The sequence below is a fragment of the Aphelocoma coerulescens genome, chromosome 1, assembly GCF_041296385.1.
Source record: "Aphelocoma coerulescens isolate FSJ_1873_10779 chromosome 1, UR_Acoe_1.0, whole genome shotgun sequence".
Classification (NCBI taxonomy): Eukaryota; Metazoa; Chordata; class Aves; order Passeriformes; family Corvidae; genus Aphelocoma; species Aphelocoma coerulescens.
This window is the reverse complement of record NC_091013.1, coordinates 62,537,105-62,559,026: the sequence shown is the minus strand read 5'-3', so window position 1 is coordinate 62,559,026 and position 21,922 is coordinate 62,537,105. Positions and strand designations below refer to the sequence as shown.

The following is a 21,922-nucleotide window of genomic DNA, read 5'->3' as shown; positions in this document are numbered from 1 at the left end:
GAACCATACCACAACACAAAAGAAGTATCAATACATAGTGCTCCTTGTGGGTAAGCTGCTCTGCAGGGGAACCATAATGTACACATATTTGTTCAATTTAGGATAAAAAAAGTCATCAAAAGGATGTATTTGTGCCTTAGCAATACAATTTTAAAATGTAATCAGTATGTGTGGTAAACTGACTTCCTAGAATTTCTCCTGTATCTGGTCAAATTTATTCTCATCAGTTATAAATTGCTAGTGTATACACATGCCAAAAAATAGAATAATTTGGCTTGAAGTGCTCTCCTTAAATTGTGTATTGAGTATTCAGTAGTCTTTTGAAATGCCTGGTTAGGATTTCATGGTATTAAGCTGTGTTTACAAGAGTTTCTTTCCCCACCCGCAGCCTGTGTTCTAGAGAGATCTGGAAATTTAAAATATCCTTCACACAGAAACTGAGCATTTCTATGCTCAGAAATTATAGGCAAACTACTGATTTTTAGTTTTTCTTTTAATCAAGTACTAGAGATGAGAGGATAATGTGTTTATTTAAAGACAATCATTCATTTCTCTAAGTAGGTTGACTGACCTACTTAGAGATGACCTATTTTTACTAGATACAGTGGAGAAATATACACGACTTTATTGTGGGTAAAGTAGTGTGCATTGCCACATTATCCTGAAATCCTTTCTATCCTTTTAAACAAATCATTTGTGAGAAGCAAGATAAGGTTAAATAATGTACCATGTGTGTTACCTGTTATGATATTGGATATATGTAAAAATATACCTCCAGCATTTTGGCTTCAATTAGGCACATATGAATTAATAATTAATAAAAATTAAATACTTAGGCAGATATTGCAGGACACATAAACACTTTCAGATTTGGGCATGCATTTTCCTATCTTTGTTTTCCTTGAAAATAAAATTTGATTAGAATAGAAAAAGTATATTTGTTATTAAGTTCAACCTGGTGTTTAATGTTTAATAAAATATATGTGTATAATTAACATATCAACTGTCTTTTATTCTCTCTGTTTGGTTTCTGTAATGTTCTACCAGGATATTGCTGAAAAATTGGCACAAACTAAAAAACGTTCTTACACTCTGGGTGACAAGCATTCAACTAGGCTAAAAGGAAACGTACAAGGAGTGATTACAGAGAATTAAAAATATTTAGGGAAATCAGGCACCCACAATCAGTTGAAGCAGAGGATGTAAATGTTTCATGTTTCTAGTCACTGGATATATTGCCTCTGCTATTATTGGCTGAGAGAATAAGTAGCTGTAGGTATAAAGTTCAAAAATGTTTGGTCCCAAATTCTTGAAGTTAAGTTTCTGTTGTACCACTGTCATTAGTGAATGCATAAACTTGAGAGCATAAAATCGAGTGAAAATTGTAATTTTGTTTCTCTAGCACATGATGGTGATGGAAGATATGCTCAAGGACTTTCTGCTGGGAGAACATCTTCTTTTAGTTGGCAACCAGGTGAGTTAAATATTTCTTGCAATGCGTGGAACAAACTCATTATTTAATAATTAAATTAAATCTTTTTGCTTCTTTGAAATTGCATTCATTTCTACTACTGAGGTATTTGACCCATTTCTTAATTCCTAGTTCAACAGTGTGCAGGGGTTTTTATGGACTCATATTTGTGGAAATGTAAATGCTGTAAATATTTTTTATATGGCTGTCAGAGTAAAACGTCAAGACATTAATCACAGAATATTCTGAGTTGGAAGGAACCCACAAGGATTATCAAAGTACAACTCCTGGTCCTGCACAGGACCATCCCCAAGAATCACACCCTGTGCCTGAGAGCATTGACCAAACGCTTCTTAAACTCTGTTAGGCCTGAGCACTTCCCTGGGGAGCCTGTTCCAGTGCCCAAATACCCTCTGGGTGAAAAACCTTTTTCTGATATCCAGTCTAAGCCTCCCCTGACAAAGTAATAGTTATATGTAACATCATTACCATTAAAATCTTTGGTTAATGGTTTTGGTTATCCCTCTTGACTATATATCAAACCACTCCTTTGAATCTCCAGTGGTAGGTAAGATACACTTCAGTATTATCTGAATCTTATTGATAGCTAAATATTAGTTTTCTCTAAAAGAGTTACAGATTTGTATAGTTCTTTGGCTAGTATCTTTGCTGATCAATACTTTATTGATGAGGTTGACTTTTCCCCCGTAAAATAATCTCCCTTTAGTTTAGCCGTCCCTTAGTAAGGAAACAATAATTTTTTTGGCAGATGTTTCACTTTTTGTTTTGCAATAGTCTTTAGAAAATGTCTAACACAAAGCACTAACAATTTAACCAACATGGCAAGGAATATAAAATGCTAATTTTTATTAATGTGCATATATTGAAGTAGAGTCTCATCTGTTTAACTTCCTTGTTATCAACTTGAATTTAAAAAGATGGTGTATTTGAAACCTCTCTAGACATGTGATGGATGATGCCAGCTTCTCCAAAAGGTTTAATCTATTCATAACTAGAAATTGATCTATTTCATAAATGAAACAAGATGTATTTATTCTATTTCATAAACAGTGCTGTTTTTGCCTGCTGCCAAGCTGGTATTGAAAATGTTATATAGTACAGATTGCCTGCAGCACCTGCTGTCAAGGAATAGCAGGAGTGGGCTCAGCCACAGGAAAATAGAGGCAGAGACAGAGTCCTTAATGACAACTTTTGCAGTCCCTCAGTGCCAAAGGAAGAATATAGCAGGTCTGGGGACAACAGCACCCAAGTGCTCAGTGGCTGCCAGACAGGTCCATGGTGAACGAGGCAAGTCTGAGGTCAAGCTGGGAAGTCAAGTCAGCAGGTCCAGGCTGGGATCAGCAAGATGCAGGGCCATGCACAGCATCGCCACAGTGCCGGTTGGGAAGGGAACCAAGGAAAGGGCCTGAGTGTAAATGCAGCTCCCAAGGCATGGGGAACGAAAACAACCCCAATGAGGCAGGAAAAACCATGTCAGAGCTGACTTTCAACACCAACAAACAAAACCCTAGGCATGGGGAAAGAATTTGTGTAGCCCAGTGGTACAGTCAGAGCTCTGACACATGCCTCATTTGGCAGAAAAGTTTTAAAGACTATGCAAGTACCATTATTAGGATATAAGGTATTTTTCCAGCAGTTATATTCTCATTTCTAATAATTTAATGCATGTCACATTTTCTCCCATCTTTTGAGTCTCTAATTGAAGAGAGTGTTAAAAGATTTGACTGGGTTGAAGTATTGGAATATACTGCTTTGATTCCAGACGTCAGCTCGGCTGTACCATTAAGTTGGAAAATGAGTTGATTTGATGAGCTTTCTCTTTGGCAAATCAGTAATACAGGTTTTGTTTTTTAATTGCTGACATATTTCTGAGTGCTTCCAGATTTACTCTTTACAAATTTGTTCCACAGTTTTTATGTGTGACTAAGAAAAGGCCAATAGGCCCTTTCCTTTTGAAATACTGTTTTTAAGTTTGAAACACTGTATTTGCCCTTCTGCAGTCTTTCATAACCGCAGCAATCATTCTTGATTTCTCGGGAATGATCACTAACCATTCAGAAATTCCTTGGCTAATTCCTTAAATATATTATTGTCAATCTGTGCAGCTTGTGATGAATCATGTTCAAGTACTTTAAAAGCAACCATATTACATCAATTGTACTTTCATGCTGTGTGTGCAGATACCTCCCCACTGAAGATATTAGACTTTTCATCCATTTTTTAAAAAGAAAATTATTTTAAAATAGGATTCTTTTTTATGTTCAGTTACTTTTATCAGCTCGGTCTGTTTAAGAAGCTGGGGTTTTGATTGCTTGATACATAGATCACCGTGTACCTGTGTTTCCCATTTGGAAGACACAGATAATGATTTTGAGGAGATACAAAGTACTGTTTTGAGTTCCTTTCTGTTAAACTTCTTGTTAGTGAATGAATGAATCATGGAATTCAGTGTAATAACTAAAAATTCAAATGCTCTGAACCTGGGTATTTCAAAACATATGACTAACATCCCTTTGAATGCTTGTGTCATTTCCTAGATATTTAAATGAGTTTGCCTTAGGACATAATTTGGTCCTTCAAAATGATGACTGTGTGAGTATCTCCATTCAACTGTGATTTAATGTGCAAGCTTGACCTGCAGTCTTTCTTTTAGAGTCTGGATTTGGTTTTAGTTTGTTGACTAAATGTGGTTTTCCACCATTGCCTCTTTCATTTTCAGAACACATGTACACAGACAAAATTCCTGTTAGCTTAAGACCTCTGTCTTTTCAAAATCTGTAGATGTGCTTTCTTCTATATAGCTAAGAGCTGGCTGATGAGTCCTTTTACTAAGATTGTTTTCAAGATACAGACTTTGACGATTAGTATCAGTAAATTATAATTCAGTTATCTTGGTGGATGTTAAGGACTGGCTTTCTTAATGAAACCGAGTAGAGTTTGAAGACAAGTGTGAGATACCAGCAGATATTTTTAGAAGTGCTCAGCTGCTGAAGTAAACTACTTTACAACACTCCATTCGTGCTTGTTCCCTGGGGCTTATATGGCCCAGGATTTCACAGCCTAAATGTTTTACATTTATGTTTTATGGCTTTGTCCAAATATTTGTTTACAGTGGTTGATGATTTACTTTGGGTGGTAACTGGAATGTGTTTCATATACATATGTATATTTCATATACAAACAAACAGGTTTCTTTGAGTTCAGTGGATGGATACGATTTTTCAGCTATGAAATAGCTTTCCAGTAAAGGACATGCCAGTGCTTTAAATATGGCTTCTGATATTGCTTCCTGAATGAGCCTATAGTCTGAGTGTGAATGAGACTGTCTATGACAACCTGTAGTTTTGCAAAGCAGCTGCAAAGCAGCTTCTTTGGCTGAGAGTAAGAAGCTGCACATTACTCACACGAGCAGGCAAAGAACAGGCAAGAGCCCCCACTTATTCCAAATGTTGCAGTGACTGTTTACGTACTCATTAAAGACAATTCTTGCAGTGGCTTTTGAGCTTCATGAGACAGACTGGAGTAGTGATTCTTACTACCAAGGAGAATTTTTAGGCTGTGTTTTTGTGATATTTTTCCTGATGGACAATGTGCAGTTCATGAATTGGCCACTGCTTGGTATCTTTTACTGTCTCCTTGGATTTTCTTTGGCAAATGCAAGAGAAACTGTAAATAAATAGAATTTGTCTATGTGGAAAACCTTTCACAGCCACTGTAAAAGTGGCTGAAATGGTTTTATTTTGTCTCACAATTTTAAATGTTAAATATAACATTTCCCAAATTGTTTAATTTGGAAGTTATGTAAAGAGATGTGTTGGATGCTTTCACCTTTATTAGTTATAGGTGAGGTCTTGGTAACCACGAGCTGTCTTTGAAGATACCAAACATAGTATTTATAGTTACGTAGGATCTGTGGCTTTCTGGATAGAGAAGGCTCACAACCATCTCACTTCTGAATTATTTTATTGCCTTGAAATTCTAAAAAACCCAACAGCATGCTAAGCAAAACTGAAGTTATTTTATTTGGCATCACTGTGTTGCCATGATTTATTGAGTGAGTTGTTCATAAGTAGAATGAAGAATTCTATGAAGGTGCTAAATGTTGTGAATAATCTGAAAGAAACTCTGGAAGCACTTGTTAAAAGTGTTGATGTGAGCCAACAGTAAGTAGACTATCAGAAATACATTAATTATGACTACTGTGTCCAGCGGAGGGCTACGAAGGTGATGAGTGAACTGAAGCATCTCTCTTATGAGGAAAGGTTGAGGGAGTGGGGCCTGTTTAGCTTGGAGAAGATCTTGTCAATGTATGCAAATACTTAAGGGTGGATGTCAAGACAATGGGGCCCAGTTCTTTTCACTGGTGCTCAGCGATAGGACAAGAGCAGAAGGCACAAATTGAAGCACATGAAGTTCCATCTGAATATGAGGAGAAACTTCTGTACTGTGAAAGTGACCAGGGCGTTGGAAGATGCTGCCCAGAGAGGCCATGGAGTCGCCTTCCCTGGAGATACTCAAAACCCTCCTGAATGTGATCCTGTGCAACCTGCTGTAGGTGAACCTACTTTAGCAGGGCAGTTGGACTAGATGGAGGTCCCTTCCAGCCCCAAACATTCTGTGATTAAAAGAACTTAGAAATGTAATGGCCTTCTGGTACATTTGCTAATATATTTCCCTGATGGAAGAATGTAATTTCATGCTTTCTGCTGCCTTTCTTTAACTGAGAGATCAACTTACATGAATTCTTGGGCTTGCACTAGCAATTTATTTTATTTTTGAAGAATTTAGTAGGACAAATGATTGAGTTTTTCTTAAAGATATTTAAAATGACATGCTTGATTAGAGTTTTTCTTCTAATATAATATTTTTATTCCTAACTCATTGCGAAATTGAATTAAGTACAAACTGAGAGTGTAATAATATCGGTCATCAAAAAACTTGAAATAGCAAATTCTTGGCATTTCAACTTTTCTAGAAGTAAAGGTCTTGTTTTCCTGCTTAAACTTGTTTAAAAATAGGCAGTTTCCTCTGCAAGTCAAGAATGTACTATCCTAAAACAAATTTTTATTATTATTATGAGCTAGAAGAAACTGAGCTCCAAATGAGCTAAATTGGGCCAAATACTGCAATATTTCTTGTCTAGGGAATTAGGTATGACAGTTGTGGAAAACTCAGAAAATATTTCTCTTTGACTTGGTACAGTCGTAACAGTGTGTACACATAGGAGAATAGGCATGCTTTTTAAATGTGTCTTTGCTTACAGTATTGCTTTCTGCCTTTATACATTAAACTGAAGAACCAGAATTAAAAAAGAAACCATGAAGTGATTTTTCTTTTGGATATTTCTTCTCACAGATTCTTTCCATCATAAACTTTTCATATGCTCCTCTCCATTGGACCACAGTTGTCTTATCTCACTGGAAATATAAAGATTATATTTAACCTGACAGGGCTCTGGGTTGAAGGGCTCTGGTTGTACTTAAAGTCAGAAAAAGGCATAAACTCTACAAGCTTATCTAGAACTACAGTCAGAGATGTATCCAAAGCACTCCATTCATGATTCCTATCAGGGAATTAAGTTGATTTTTAGTATGAAATTTTCTTCTTTTGCTGTTGCTATAATTTTTGTATGCCCCAGATGATAAACTCATAATAAAAAATGCAATACTAAACCACAGAACACTTACTGTTGTAACTGATAAATATGTAGATTGCAGCTGGGGCAAGATTTAAAATCACCACTGCTTTTGCACAACTATTTAAGTTTGTTGCTAACATTCAGGCATGGTAGCAATGATAGGATCGATTGCAGTGATCGTCTGGTAGCAATGTCTAGTGTTTGCTGGTGGCACACTTTCTGCAGTTATTAAAATGCATTATTCACATGTGTTCCAAGCAGGGCTTCGTTAACACCTGGAGTGTGTGAAGTAATTCTGTGTAGGTACTGCTTGTTGCTTTGCTGATAACAGTACCTTTTTTTTAGAAAACCAGAGATACTTCCTCTGGTCTAAAAATTGCAGCCTCAACCAAAATACATGCATTGCAAATGTCTTTGTTTGGCAGAAACAGGCAAGCTGTGGCCATGAAAGGTGGTTTGGTGCCAGACCCAGTGCTGGAAACTGTGCATTATCAAAAGTGTTCTCATTTTCTTTATTTTCATTGTTCAGCCAAAAGTTTCTGTGATAATGATAATGCAACACTTTCTATGAAGTTAGAAACTGAGGACTTTGACATGAGGGTTCTGTGTACTAAAATTTTCTGTTAAGTCAAATTTGTCTTTCATTCTCTAATAATGCAATTTTTAAATTAATTATAAAATTAAATTTCCTAAGGTGAAAAAGTGATAAACTGCTTTTTTACCAGTTTCAAAATTTGTTTCATTCTTTTGTAATGAAACAGGTGCTCTGCTCTGCACAACAGCTGTGCTCTCATATGGAGAAGGTGTGACTGCAGTGTTTTAGCTGAAGGGCAGTACTGAAGAACACATGGCAACCTGTTTAGCTGCTTCAGCAAGGTCTGCAAATCATTTAGAAAAAAATAAAAATGAGGCAGCATGGTTTAGTTTGGGGTTTTTTTGCTAAGAGGCAGACTGTTAATTTCAACAAGTTGGGTCCAGTTCCTTTGGACTATAACTTTATTGGGCTGTGCAGGGGATAACTTTGTCCCACTACTATCAGGTCTGCATCCTGAATTGCAAAATGCCTGCTGGGACTTGTAATAATCTTGTTTATATTTGAAACTGCAGCTTCTGCTAGGAGATTAAGTCATTTCATCCTTGGTATGAATGACTTAAAATGTCAGTTAGAAGGATTTTTAACTAAGGGATTATTTTGACTTCTAATTGCATAATTTCTTGTTTGTTATTCATTAGTCCAGATATTTACTTCCCATTTTTCTATTTCAGTTGTCCCATATGTCTGGTGGAGTAAAAATTGTCTAATATTTGCTTTCTGAAGTATTTTTATTCCATTCAGCTGAAACACCAACACAGATGTTCTTTTCTCTCTAATTAACATATGTTTGTATTTCTGTTAAATTAAGTGACTGCAATAGTGTGTATATAAATAGCACGCAGCAAGTGTTAATGGCAAACTGGCTTGTCCTCTGAACGTTACCTTAGGCTGCAATAATTGCAAAATTATATGAGATTATGTTCTGAATCCAATCCATGTTCAACACAGTCTTTTAGTATGTTCATATGAAAGGTAGTTCAGGTTATTCGTGCTCAAATAGTTTACTGCTAGCTGTGTGGGTGTCTAAAAGATCCAGCTTGATCCTTGGCAGTCATGGCAAAGGAGGGTGACTGTTGCTGTTTTTGTAATTTTTTGTTTCTGAGGTGCCTGTAACTAGAGTTGGTTTGGAGGTTGTTTTTCCAAAATGTGTTAGCTTTTTCCACATTTCTTGTTTGCCTGAAGAAGACTACTACACATATTCTTTATCTCATGGAGGTCAGGTGAATTTGGAGCAAACCTGCTCTTCTTGGACTTACACTAATGCATAGCACTTAAGGAGCAAACTCACCCAAGTTCTTTTTTTTTTTGCAGTTTCTTAATGGTGCTAAAGAACCTTCTGAATATCTTTGGTCTCTTCCTTCCCTTCTATTATATTGTGATTTCTCGGTGGAGTAGCTGAGACAAAGAGGAGTGGTAACTTGTCATCAAGTAGGAATGTAGAGGGATGGAATCAAAAAGCTTTGACGTGAACTTTGCTCCAGCTACTGTTGCCAGCCAAAGATTTTATGTGGTACACCACAGCCTCTGTGAAGGCACACAATGTACCCTCTGAAGCAGTTCAGTCTAGAAGTTGGGCAATGTTAACTTGTTTATAATAGCTAAAACCTGGTGGGAATGCCTTTTGGCTTTTAAATACTTCATGCACCTTTTAAAAAATGCATGATGTTCTGAAATTGAAGTATACTTAAAATTAAATAAAAGGAGATATGTGTGGAGTGTGGCGAGATGCACAGATAAAAATGAAGAAGGGGTGAGATGTGGTCATGGCACAGCTGCCATTGACTTCACTGGGTTACTTTGGTAAGTGTGCTCTTTTCCTTCCTCCACAGTTGCCCTGCACCATGCTTGTTCCTCTGAGGGTTCTCAGAAGTGAGGTGCTCTCCTCTTAATACACTTGATGATAACAAGAAATATGCAAAACCAGTTGTTTGCTCCTCTTTCTATTGGAATGGGAGAGGAAGAAAAATGCTAGCAGTGTTATTTTATAGTTGGGAAAATATTTTTTTTCAGGCAGAATTCTAAGAATCTATCATAAACATAAAAACCACATGTTCAGTTAATGCACATGAAAGCCATATTTTTAAAATTACAGTAACCACTTTGTTTAATATTAAGTATGTTTTGCATTGATTCAATATGTTGATCTATTTCATCATCTTTGTACTTGCCACAGCTGGCTGGAGTCCCACTCTGCACTGAAACAGGATACGCAATCTGCTTGGGATGGGTACAGAAACTGTGTGCAGACATCTGCCCAGCCATCTTTAGCTCTCTTAGAAAAGGAAGCTGCTTTCAGCATGGGTATTTTGTGTTTGACATTAGGAGTATTCCTGTTTATTCACCCATTTATGATTTAAGTATCTGACTGCAAGTAGCAGGAAACATACATGAATACAACTGTCTGTGTGCACCACTAGGGGATTCTTACCCTGTTTCTGGTTAATGTCTTTTAATGTCTTTGATAAAATTTCTGAACTTGCATATTTCCCCCCAAATGGGTATATCCTGTAAGTTCCTGCAAGAACCTGTGAGCACAATTTCATCCCCCTTCACAACAGTAGAGAACTGTTTCAGGTGACAGTTTTCAGAAACTACTGGTGAAAAGTGTTAAGTGTGTTGCAGCTTCTTACTACACCTATGTAAAGCTGTAGATTCTTCTGAAGAATCAGGTGGAAGAAGATTTGTGAGGAGGCGTGTGGCAGAGCACTAACAGAGTTGACTCTTCTGTGTTAGAGTCAAGTCTGCAGTAGAATGTAGGTAGTTCTATTTTTGTCTCCTCTGCAGTATTTTTTCCTCTGCTCTCATGGTGAGAACTCTGCTTCTGTGATTTCAACTATTATACATATGTGCCTGATTTTCCATTCTTACAAATGTAGTCAGAAGAGAGACTGTGGTCCCATTTTAAGAAGCTTAAACAGTTTGCAGTTCTGCAGCTGGCAGTTACCATCACTCCGCTAGAACTTACAGTCATAAATGTCATAACTTGCAGCTCTGAAGGCTCCTATTCTGATTCAGTGCCAAGTGAAACAGATTAGTGAATCTCAGATTGGTTTAGTCTAATCTCTTTAATCTTTCTTTGGGTTATATTTATCTTCTTTACACTGGTGTGAACTATTAGATGCATTCATGCAATCGGAGTGAGAATCTCAGCAGAGGGACTGGGTCTTGTTGAACAGCTTTTGGCTCAGCTATAACTGAGCTTTTCTTTCTACTGTTTCTTTTTCTTTGCAACCTTTAGCACTCTCACTGGCATTCTGAACTTTCAGGTCTGCAGTCACATCCTTGCAGGAGGAATAAGAATTTCTGCATGTGACTGTCATCTTGGTCTGCATCTACATTAGCATTTCAGACCAGATCTAGAATGTACTTTTGAAGGGAATCTCCTTACTGCAGTTTGATACATACTCATCTCTCTTAGGATGAGACTGAGGTGGAGTATGTTCTCCATCAGCCCACCTAATTCATGTTCTTTGACAACTTCTTCCCTGGGACCAGGTTAGACCTGGACTGATATACCAGTTCCCAAAATGCTTTTATAGGGCACCCCAGGGTGTTGGCAACACCTAATTCACTGTCATCATTTTGCACAGCTTGCTAGTGCAGACATCCTGCAATTTTGTCTCCAGCTGAATTCTGATTCCATCTGGGTCTCTTTTGGTAACTTCAGTGGAATGGGATCAGCAGCTATTACCAAGGCTGTGCCCAAATTCCGTGTGACAGTTCCAGGATGTTTCCTATGACCACCAAGAATTAACTTTTCCTCTTAAGTACAAGACAACTTCCTAGCATTGACATTGCAATACATTTGTGACATAAAAAGGCTGGAAAAACTTGGCTTAGTTAAAGGATGCACAGCACATGTGACATAACTTTGGGGACACAGTCCTATTTCTGGTTATTTCTAGTAAGACAGGTAAGTATTTTGTGAATTATATAAAATAAAAGACATATAATCAATGTGTGTTCAGAATTTTCTGAAATAGATTGAAGTTGTATTTACCTATAAAGGAGTACGGAGAGTATTTTGACAGTTTTGGAAAGTTAGCTTTTCTGTCTTTATAACTTTTAAATATGTACATCTGTATTATGTCTTAATATTGTATTTGTTTACTGCAGGGTGTTGGGAAAAACAAGGTTGTTGACAGATTCCTTCACCTTTTAAACAGACCCAGAGAGTATTTACAGCTGCATAGGTAAGAATGTGTTCGATTTCTGTACTTTGTGGTTTTAGTAAAACTTCTCATGTTATTAAAACTCATGTTTCTGAAGTTTAGTGTGTTCTTGCTGTTTGAACAAAGACTCCCTGTTATGCTAAGTGGCACACAGACCACAGGAATGTGTCTGGAAGAGGCAGTAAGCTGACAGGTTGAGGAGTGGGTACAAGAATGTGATGCAATCACATTGATACATGAGGAAATAGAAGTCAAAGTGTGCTGATGTTAAACTTTGTTCAAAAAACTAGTAATATTTTGCTGTCATTTCTGGAGAGATTTCCCTAAGCATGAGGTATTGTGTGAGGGAAAAGTTGTTTGACCGTATCACTCATCAGAAAAGAAACATTTTACATAGTAAAGGCTTTTCGGCTTTTTTCCTTTGGCACTTTTGCTAAGTGCATGTATTTCTTTCTCACCCATAAAAGTTTGGATTAGAAAATTACATCACAAGCTAAAAAACAGACTTCGAGACAATAAACCAACTGAAGACAATTCAAAAGCTGAAATAATAGGAAATTATCTGCCTACTTTTTATGACATGAACTTGAAACCAATAAACTGAAATAAGGAATAAATATGTCAAGAAGACTCATTTTCAGTTGAACTGAATCCCATTTCAGCTTCATTCCTAATCTTTATCTCTTTGTCTTCCATTTCCTAGCTTCATCACCATGTCTCTTTCCATAATCACTGTTTTTTAAATAATGCTAATAAAAATGTTGATCTTTGGTATTTTGCCCATTAACAACATGGTGTCTGTAACACTTTCTCTCTCACTTTCTCACCCAGCTTTTTGTCTTCAAATGTCTTGTATTTGTATTCTTGATACCTGGATGGCTCTATCTCATTACTTTTCTACGCTGTTTTCCTTTATTCTGCCTCTTCTATACTTCCATCACTTCTATGTGAAATACTGCTTTTGTGACCTCCTACTTTCATCTTTGTGTTAACTTTCGTGCTTGCAGCAGCCACCCACTCTGTCTGGATAAAACACTGTCATTTTTGCAATCTCAATTATGTCACAAAGTACTACAGTACTTCTGTCTTTCTGTGTGTTCTCCAGTGAGATGTGATGAAGCAGAACAGTGCTTTAATATGAATTCATATAGCTCAGTTGTATAAGCACCATGTTTGGGGTGTTCATGGGGCTGTAGAATGTATGAATCACAGCATGCTAGTTGATACATCACTAGGAGAAAAGTATGCATTTATTGTCTTGCCAATACAGTGTTCCATAGCCTCTGTAAGGTACTGCTTATGATTACAGGGGTTTAGAGATAGGCTGAAGTAGAAAATGAAGCAGAAAATTATGAGCAATGCTATGCAGTTTTGCAAAAATAATTCGCAAACATAGAAAAATCAGAAATTTCTATTTCCTGGGTAGCATTTTGAAATACTGTGTGAAGAACTCAGTCTATATAATATTTTGGTTAAACTTTACAGGGTGTTTAAACAAGGATTACAGTATTGTTAGTGCACTCTTCTGGATTGCAAAACAAAGTAAGACCAAGTTTACAAAAGACCCAAACAGTTCTCTAGTAAGCTTTTACATACTTTGTAGGGGAAATTCAGTCACTAGCTTATGGCTTAGATGTACTTTATTAGAAAATATTCTAGAATGTGCACTACATCTTTGATAGCCCTGTGTGTTTCTTCAGATTTCCTAGCTAGCTACCATAAGTACCTTTAAGCATGCCAAGGAAAATATTTCTAAATATACTGCTTTTAATGGTGCTTGTATACCTGAATTACAGATCTTGACAAATTGGTTAGGGTGAGGTTTTTTGTTGGTTTGGAGATTTTTTTACTGTATTGATGAAAGAGTATAAGGAATTCTGCTGCTCTAACTCTACCTGTGTTCAATGATATTCAAGCAGGGAGTATTTACCTTAGTGGCAATAAACTTTTACCAGGAGTAATTTTAAAATCTCACATTTTATATCTTGTACTTCAAGATGATGAGAGGAGATAAAAGACAGAAAATGGAGTGTGTTTTTCCTTAAACTTTCTTTCTGACATTTATATTTACTTGCTCTGCAACTGATTCACGTGGGAAGGGTCAGCCTGGCCTAAAGGTTTTGATTGCTTATGGAGGTTATAAATCCTTTCTCTTAACCTTTCATACCTCATCCATGCCTCATCCATACCATCAGCACCTTATTGGAAAGTTTTATATTCCTGAAGTTTGTAAGTCTTATAAATCATTTTGGTACCATAAAGCAGAATATCTTAATGGAAGGAAGCTGCAATTAGATTCAATAATGACAGAAATTAAGAAAAATGTGTGCTTAGAAATTATTCAAAATACTGGCTGGTTCCTCCTGTATACTTCCTAATATTAGGAGCTGATCAGGAGTTGACCAGTTTTCTCATTGCATTAATTGTGGGGTTATGGAAACAGGTAGTATGGCATAGGCTCAGCACAGCCCCTTCCTAGGACGGCACTTATGAAGAAGTTTGCTGCTTTTCTGTGTTAAGGAAGAACTTTCATCTGCCAGGTTTTCCCTGTCACTCCTTTCCTACAAGAGTAAGTTTCAGCGGAGAAAACCTAAATGTTGCTTACCCTCCTGGTATGGTTGTCTCCATTTTGTTCACCCAGGACACTGTCTACATGTTACAGAATAAACACCAGCTTTACCTTGTCTAATATTAAAGAAATTCTAAGAGTTCTTTATAGAAATTAAGCATGTCTCTTTACAGCCAGTAACTAAGAAACTGTCTGTAAGAAAATTTGATGTTCTCCAAGTTAATGTAACAGAGTCAAGTATTTGTATTGCTCCTAAATTAGTGAACTCATTATTTTATGAATCTTTCTGTTACTACTTTTACTGTCTCTCCAATGAGTGATGTGGAAAGAAAAAACTAAAAGTTAAATTTAGTATACTAAATTGGTATTTCATTAAATCAGGGAAATAATTTTCATGGAAACTGATGATCATAGAATCATAGAATATCCTGAGTTGGAAGAGAACCACAAAGATCATCAAAGTCCAACTCCCAGCCCTGCACAGGACCATCCCCAAGAGTCACACCATGTGCCCAAGAGCATTGTTGAAATTCTTTTTGAATTCACTTTTGAATTCCCCACTTCCCTGGGGATCCCGTTCCAGTGCCCAAACACCCTCTGGATGAAGAACCTTTTCCTGATAGCCCATCTAAACCTCCCCTGACACAACTTCAGACCATTCCCTTGGGTCCTGTCACTGAGTACCAACAAAGAAGAGTTCAGTGCCTGCCCCTCTGCTTCCCCTCAAGAGGATATCTTGCTGTATCATTCATTACTATATGTTTATGTTTTATTAGATCTTGCTTTTTTTATTCCTCATAACAGTATCTTGCTTTGAATTACTGAGTCTCTAAAACTAAGAAGATTCCGCAGAAAGAAGAAAAAAAAGTAAAACTTTAGAGAATACTCAGGCAAGAGCATATGCCCTGTTAAGACTGTAAAATTCTTCTTAGCACTGATGAGAGTAATAGATAAGTATAAAACTGTAAGCTGCCAGCTCTCCTACATAAAAATGTCAGAAGAGAGTATCATGGACTTTAAATTGTTGTCTTCTTTGGTATGATCAAAGAAAGAAAAGATAAATTTTACTTCTCTTATCGTCAAAGTAGTAACTAATTGCACACAAAGAATGGTTATGCTGGAGTAAGATGTTCTTTATCTGTCATTTAAACATTTAAATTTGCATCTATTTGAAATTAAGTTTTTTAAGGCTGTTTTTTATATTTCAATTAGAATTATTTCTCCTCCTTGCAGTTACTATTTTTGTCTTGACTATATTACAGAACTACAGCATTTATCCTTTTGTTTTCAGTGCAAGCTTGATCTGTTATTCCAGTTTGGGGATTTTGGAAGGAATTTTTGGTTTTGTTTGGGGTTTTTTTGGTTTTGTGGGGGTTCTGTGGTTTATTTTGATTGTGAAGAGACTTCTGATAGAAAGTTTCCTAAAAGCCTAGGTTCTGACTAGGAAGATGTAAACTTATTGGGCACAATTTTAATGGTAGTTTCTGGTGGTATAAATAAGGTTCTAAATGTGTAGGCATATGGATTAATATATATGCATCAAGTTTTTGGAGTCATATGTTGTTATCTGATCTTGGCATTCATCAAAATACACTGCTACACTTTAATCAGAAGCATTAAAAAATGAAAAAAAATTATGTGTAATTTATTCTGATATACTAATTTAGGCAACTAAAAACAACTGGAAAAATACTGGGGAGAACACACAGTGTCACCTCAAGACCTGTGAAAGCTGCCACCTCTGTTCTGCTGGTGTTGGATTTGCTTTAAGTCACATAGCTAAAAAGAGCTACTGGTAACATGAAATCTCTGAAATTATCATCTACCATCGTGATTTGTGCTCCTAATTGCTCTGTTAGCAAACAAAATCCTCTCTGTCTTGATAGTGCCTTTACAAAAAACCAATTGCAGAAAGAACATCTGTGTTCTAAGAAACACGTTTGCTAGGTTCGGGAAGGCATGACATTCGTTTTTCTGTGTCAAAACCTTTTCTTTGGGTATACACTGCACTCCTTGATTTTTTGAGATATTCAAAATCTGGACACTGGACACTATCTTGAGTACTTTGATTCTAGGTGACCCTGCTTTAGCAGGAGGGTTGGACTAGATGACCTCTAGAGGTGCCTTCCAACCTCAACCACTCTGATTCTGTGATTTAGCAACAATTTCTGCAAGGTAGCAGCTGGATGACCCCAGCTAGCTTTTGTTCTAGGGATGTCATAGTAATGTGTCTTCCAAAAAGAAAAAAGTTAAAATGAGTTTATCTTATCTTCATAAAATTATATAATCCAGCAGTGGTTGTTGCATGTGGGGAGACCATTTGCACTGTCTTTAGCTGATGCTCAAATGTGTCAGTAGGAACAGTAGTTAAAGTTGTGGAAATTAGGAAACAGCTTCAGACTCAGCATTGTTTTCAGAAAACAGTGTGTAATGAGATTAAATTTGATAACTTCTAGATCATTTATTTATTGTTATGATATGCATGTAAATAATGAGTGGTTGTTAAGCAGAAGTTTCTCAGATATGTTTCCAGCTTCATGCTGTGTTGGCCACAGATTAGCTGCAGGAAACACAAAATTTGGAGCCCGCAATCTCCTCTGCAGACTGTCTATCACAGGCATTCCTCTATACAATTGAAAATGTCCAGGAAGAAAAAGTACTGATCCTTTTCTGTGGAACTTGGTTACTCTTAGCTAGTGGGAGAACTCTCCCACTAGATCCCTCCCCTGAGCTGCTACAGATGTGGCCACTGAAGTCATAAGTAAAGCTAGTCAACTTCAAGTCTAATGCATTATTTTCAGTATGTAGATCTGCATAAGAACATCACCATCATTTACAGAAATAGAAGCTTTTGATGGGTAGACTGCAGTGTAATCTTCATCAATAATTTATTGATGGCAATGAGTGGATTTTCTGCTGCTCAAAACCTCAGTGAATCTGCAGTTGTGAAATTATCAGTTCTGTCCCATTGTTCTCCTTCTGTGTATCAAGAAAATAATCTTCTAGGAAATTAGTTTATTGTGAAAAAAGATAGTATGAATCCTTATAGAGTCATATGACAAAAAGGGGGAATATTTTTTAGTGTATGAGGGTTGCTCTCTATGAAGTCAAAAAAGTTAACACAGCTTGTAAATATCATGTGATGCCTTTTCATGAAAATAGAGAAAATAGGAAGTTTTCTTCTTTAGCTTTTGATAAAACAGGTATGACCCCTAAATTAGCCATGTTAAGTCTTAGTTCTCCATGTGATATGTTTTCTTACAAGTTGAGATAACTTATTTTTCTAAGCATTGACGCATACACTAAAGCAATTGGTCTTTGTTGTAAATGTGATGTTTGACACTGTCAAGGGAATACTAACTGCTGTAGAAATTCTATTTTGTATCTGATGATCTTACTATTCTCTTACAAGATACCACACTACCTTGTTCTGTGTGTCCCAATACATTTTATTTCAAAGAATTTGGTTATCACATCTTGATTTGATATCACGTCTTCCTGTCAGAGTTACTAAATTTATTCTAGTGACTGATGATTGGAAAATGTGATACAGGGTTCATTTAAAAAATCTTCTACATTTTGTGTTGTGCCTTTTCCAGTTCCCTAATAAATTATAGTAATCTGATGATCTTTTTTTCCAGAACTTACCTGAGTTTGCATATGTTATCCTTTTCAAAATAAACGTAATTTTGCTGTGATCTTTAACAATCAAATTAATGGGAAGTTTGGGATAGGAAAATGAGCTTATGGTGTCCCTACAAGCAATACTTACTACAGACTGTCCATTAATCTTTAGATCTTAATTTTCCTTCCCTCTTTTTCGGCACATGTAATCAGTATAAAATCTAATTATCTGTTTCCCCTATTGAGATAATTTAAAACTACCCTTTCAGCTTTATTGACTTCAGATTTTTTAAATTCTAATTTTAAAAGTTTTTTCAGAAGAAATAGCTTCCTTTGCCAAAGACACAGGTGGATATTAGAATTGTAGTGTACTTATTCTCAAAATTGCATTTGATTATCATCTCTTGAAAGAATATAGGACTGCCTGAAATAATTTAAATGCTGATATAGCTCTTCAGGTCTGTTTTTAAAAACGAACAATATAGAAAAGCCCTCTGTAGTGGGCTATTGAAGGAAGTGTTCTATAGCTGCACTGGTTTATTTCAGTTGAACATAGCAAACAGGCGGGGGGGTGTTGTGTTTTTGTTTGTTGGCAGCCACAAAATGGAAGTCTAGGTAATTTATCCTCTTGATTCATGAGTCCTGAATGTTTGGATTATTTTCTTTTAATGTTGTACGTTATTGTGTGTGCTTTATTCTTTATGTAGCTCATGTTTAGAAAGAAGCGATGACACATTTTTGTCATGAAGATTTATGTTGTGAAGCACTGAGTGTATTGACTATATAATAGGTGTCTTTATGTTTTTTTACTTGTTTTTTAGTTGTTTTCTTAAATACATTTTCAGTCAATACAGAGTTGCAATGCAGAGCTTCCAAGATTTCATGCCAGCCAATGGTCCCTGTTTCCAGTGTTAGCTTTTCATAAGCTGGATGACTTGCTCTGCTATTGTCAGATTCTAGGTGTTAGAAAGCTACTTCATTTGTCTTTTTTGTAGGAACTGAATTCAGCTTTAATATCCTGCTGCATGGCTGTTATGGAGAAATAGCTCAGGTAGAAGACGCTGTTTTTTCATTTTCCTCTAAACCTGAAGTAAGAGTTTCTCACTGTTTACTCAATTAAATGTATTCTAACAAACAATAAGGGAAGCTGCAGGGTGTCATGTTCCCCATTTATGGATTTTCCAATTAGGGTGAGTGAATTTTGCATCTTGTTTTGGCAGATGGATCACATGTAAGTAATTGTGTAACTTCAGATTTAAGCACATAACATGAATTAAACATAATTCCCTTTGGCCTTTTTTCTGCCACCTGCAGTCATACTGACTAATGAGTACCTTTGTAGTCCAAATAATTTCTTGCATTTTAAACAAACTTGTGTCCTGCTGAGTAGATGCCACAGCCTAGCAGGAAAAAAACCCCAGTGGATTTAATTATCAGTGCATACAGATAAGTCAAAAAGGCTTTGCTGGGTCATTTTTAATAGACCAATGAGACATCTGGATGGCTTTTCAGATATTTCAGAATTTCCTAAACATAGCAGTCAGATCATGCAGTGCAATGGCTCTGTGATGGGTTAGCTGAAGAAATTAATTTGTAAATGTCAAAAGCATGCAGATTGATTCTTTGTGTTGAGATTGCCTGGTCTTCATCAGGATAATCATCAGTGGATTAACTAACCAATTAACAGCTTCATATGGCCTTTGGACTAATTATTTTTCAAATACTCTTTAAAATTAGGTCACAGCAGATGGGTATATTCAGGTCTGATTGACATGCAATTGAGGAGGAATATATATCTATGTACATAGGTATTTAGATAATAGATGCCTTACAGAAATTAAGAACAATTTCTAGAGCACACATTCTGCGTCTCTTATTTTTCTTTTCAACTACCATGAAGTTTCATTTGGTGAATGAGAAGGCCAAACCTGAGCTTGGTTTATGTAACCTTGTTACCAAGAGCAGGGACCCCTAAAACACAAGGTTGCCTTGCACAGATAATCTCTTACCCTTTTAGCCTCAGAGAAAGTACATGCAGAAGCCAGGACTGTATTCTTCTGCACTTGTCAAGATGGAGTAATTCCAGGGAATGTGAGTGTTTGTGATGTTAGCTGGGGCCCTGACACTGTATCCTGTATTTGGGCATAAGCCTTCCTGGGGACTCAAATCTTAAAATAAAGCGTTGGAGCACCTTTTGTTAAACTAGAGGATAACATCTAACTCTCTGCAATTGATGGAAATTTCTCTTGACTCAGTTCATAGTTCTCTTCCAGAAGGAAGGCATTGCTGTCAATGAAACAGAAACTGTCACTGTACTATGTTTGAGTCAGTCTGCAGACCTCAGAAATAGCTGCCTTTAGCATAAATAATGCAGCAGTGGCAAAAAATAAATAAAAGACAGTGATAGGAGCTAATAAAAAACATGAGAAGAATTCTCAGAAGTCTTACTATGAACTGAGTGGTACTGTCAGAGGAGTTGCTGTATTTCAGTAATGAATTTTTTTTTTTCCTTCCTTTTTTTTTAAATGGAGCACTTGTGCGATGGCTTCCTCGATAAAAATAAAAGTACAGTCTTAAGAAAGACATCAGTGAGCTTTTCTTATTTTTATTTTACAATCAGGCGAAGACAAAATTGAGCAATGGTTCAGTTGAGTAAGATGACAGTATGTCAGACAGCTTTTCTCACTCACTTCTACATTCCTACAGTCTTGCTTCTTTGTGTCAGACCTATTTTTATCTTGGGTGCTAAATGTGATTAAATTAGGAGGTTTTGGTATTCATGTCTTTGTTAGAGCCTGTTAGTTAATATTAAGGTGCTATTATTACTAAGTGAAAGTGAATTGGAGTTCTTAGTTCCTTTCCTGTGGGAATTTTGAGTGACAGACATATTTTACATTTAGGAAATGCTGCTTGCCATGTTGTTCAAAAATATTTCAGACTTAGTCTATTTTTATCTTTCTATATTTCAGTGTCTTTACATTTACATAATTCATTACAAAGTGTAAATTTAAGAAAAAACCCTAAGGAGACAATTTATTTTTAGCCATTCTTTACTGTGTTTGGGTCATGTTAGGTTTCTGAAGAACAGAAATTAATGATGTGTAAGTGTACAGCATATGAATCTAAGAGGAAAATAGCATTAATCTGTAATAACCCTTGTAAAATCATTCTTATATACGTCTGATTGTAATAGCCTAAGCAAATACAGGAGATTTGCGTACACTTAAGTTATCAAGCCAATGGCATTAATATTTGACTTCTATTTAACTTCTGTAATACAGTGCAAATCCCCCAATATATTTCCTTTAATGTTAAGGCTGAATATCAACAAAGTAGAAGAAAGATAAAATAAGAGAAAAATGAGAAGACAGATTCAGGATGTCAGTTTTTATTTTAGTTTGATACCTTCTGTATTTTTTCTGATTATGCTACTTTTATAATAGCATTTAAACAAACTGTAAACTCTTTTAATGTTTATTTTCCCCAAAAATATATCAATTCTCTCTTCTCTGAAGAATGAGATTGTCCTAAGGATTTGTGTGGGCTGCTGGTTATTATAGAATACCAAGCACAATTTAGTATTCCATATTAGGGGGTTATAAGTAATCTCTGCAGAGCCAGAGGATTAAGTCATTAGCTCAGCAAAAGTAAAATAAACTGTTTCATGTTACAGTAAAACATCTTTTGATATTTTTGTCTTTTCTTGCATCATCACCTGTGACCATCCACAGCACCACTAGAGATCTTAATTTCCTGATGTGTTCTGTTCAGTTTATTGTTTTTCATGCATTAGCTCCTAAGTGCAGATTTATGATCTGTAAAGCATCCTGTA

At 36.2% G+C, this 21,922-nt stretch overlaps 1 protein-coding gene across 1 annotated transcript in view; it reads left to right on the top strand.

The window, feature by feature from the left end:
- Positions 1–21,922, top strand: part of VWA8 (von Willebrand factor A domain containing 8) — a 183,136-nt gene that overhangs the window by 73,661 nt on the left and 87,553 nt on the right. The window contains exons 20-21 of the mRNA XM_069009782.1: positions 1,403–1,474; positions 11,842–11,918. Of these exons, the coding sequence (XP_068865883.1) occupies positions 1,403–1,474; positions 11,842–11,918 (149 nt within the window). The remainder of the gene's footprint in view (positions 1–1,402; positions 1,475–11,841; positions 11,919–21,922) is intronic.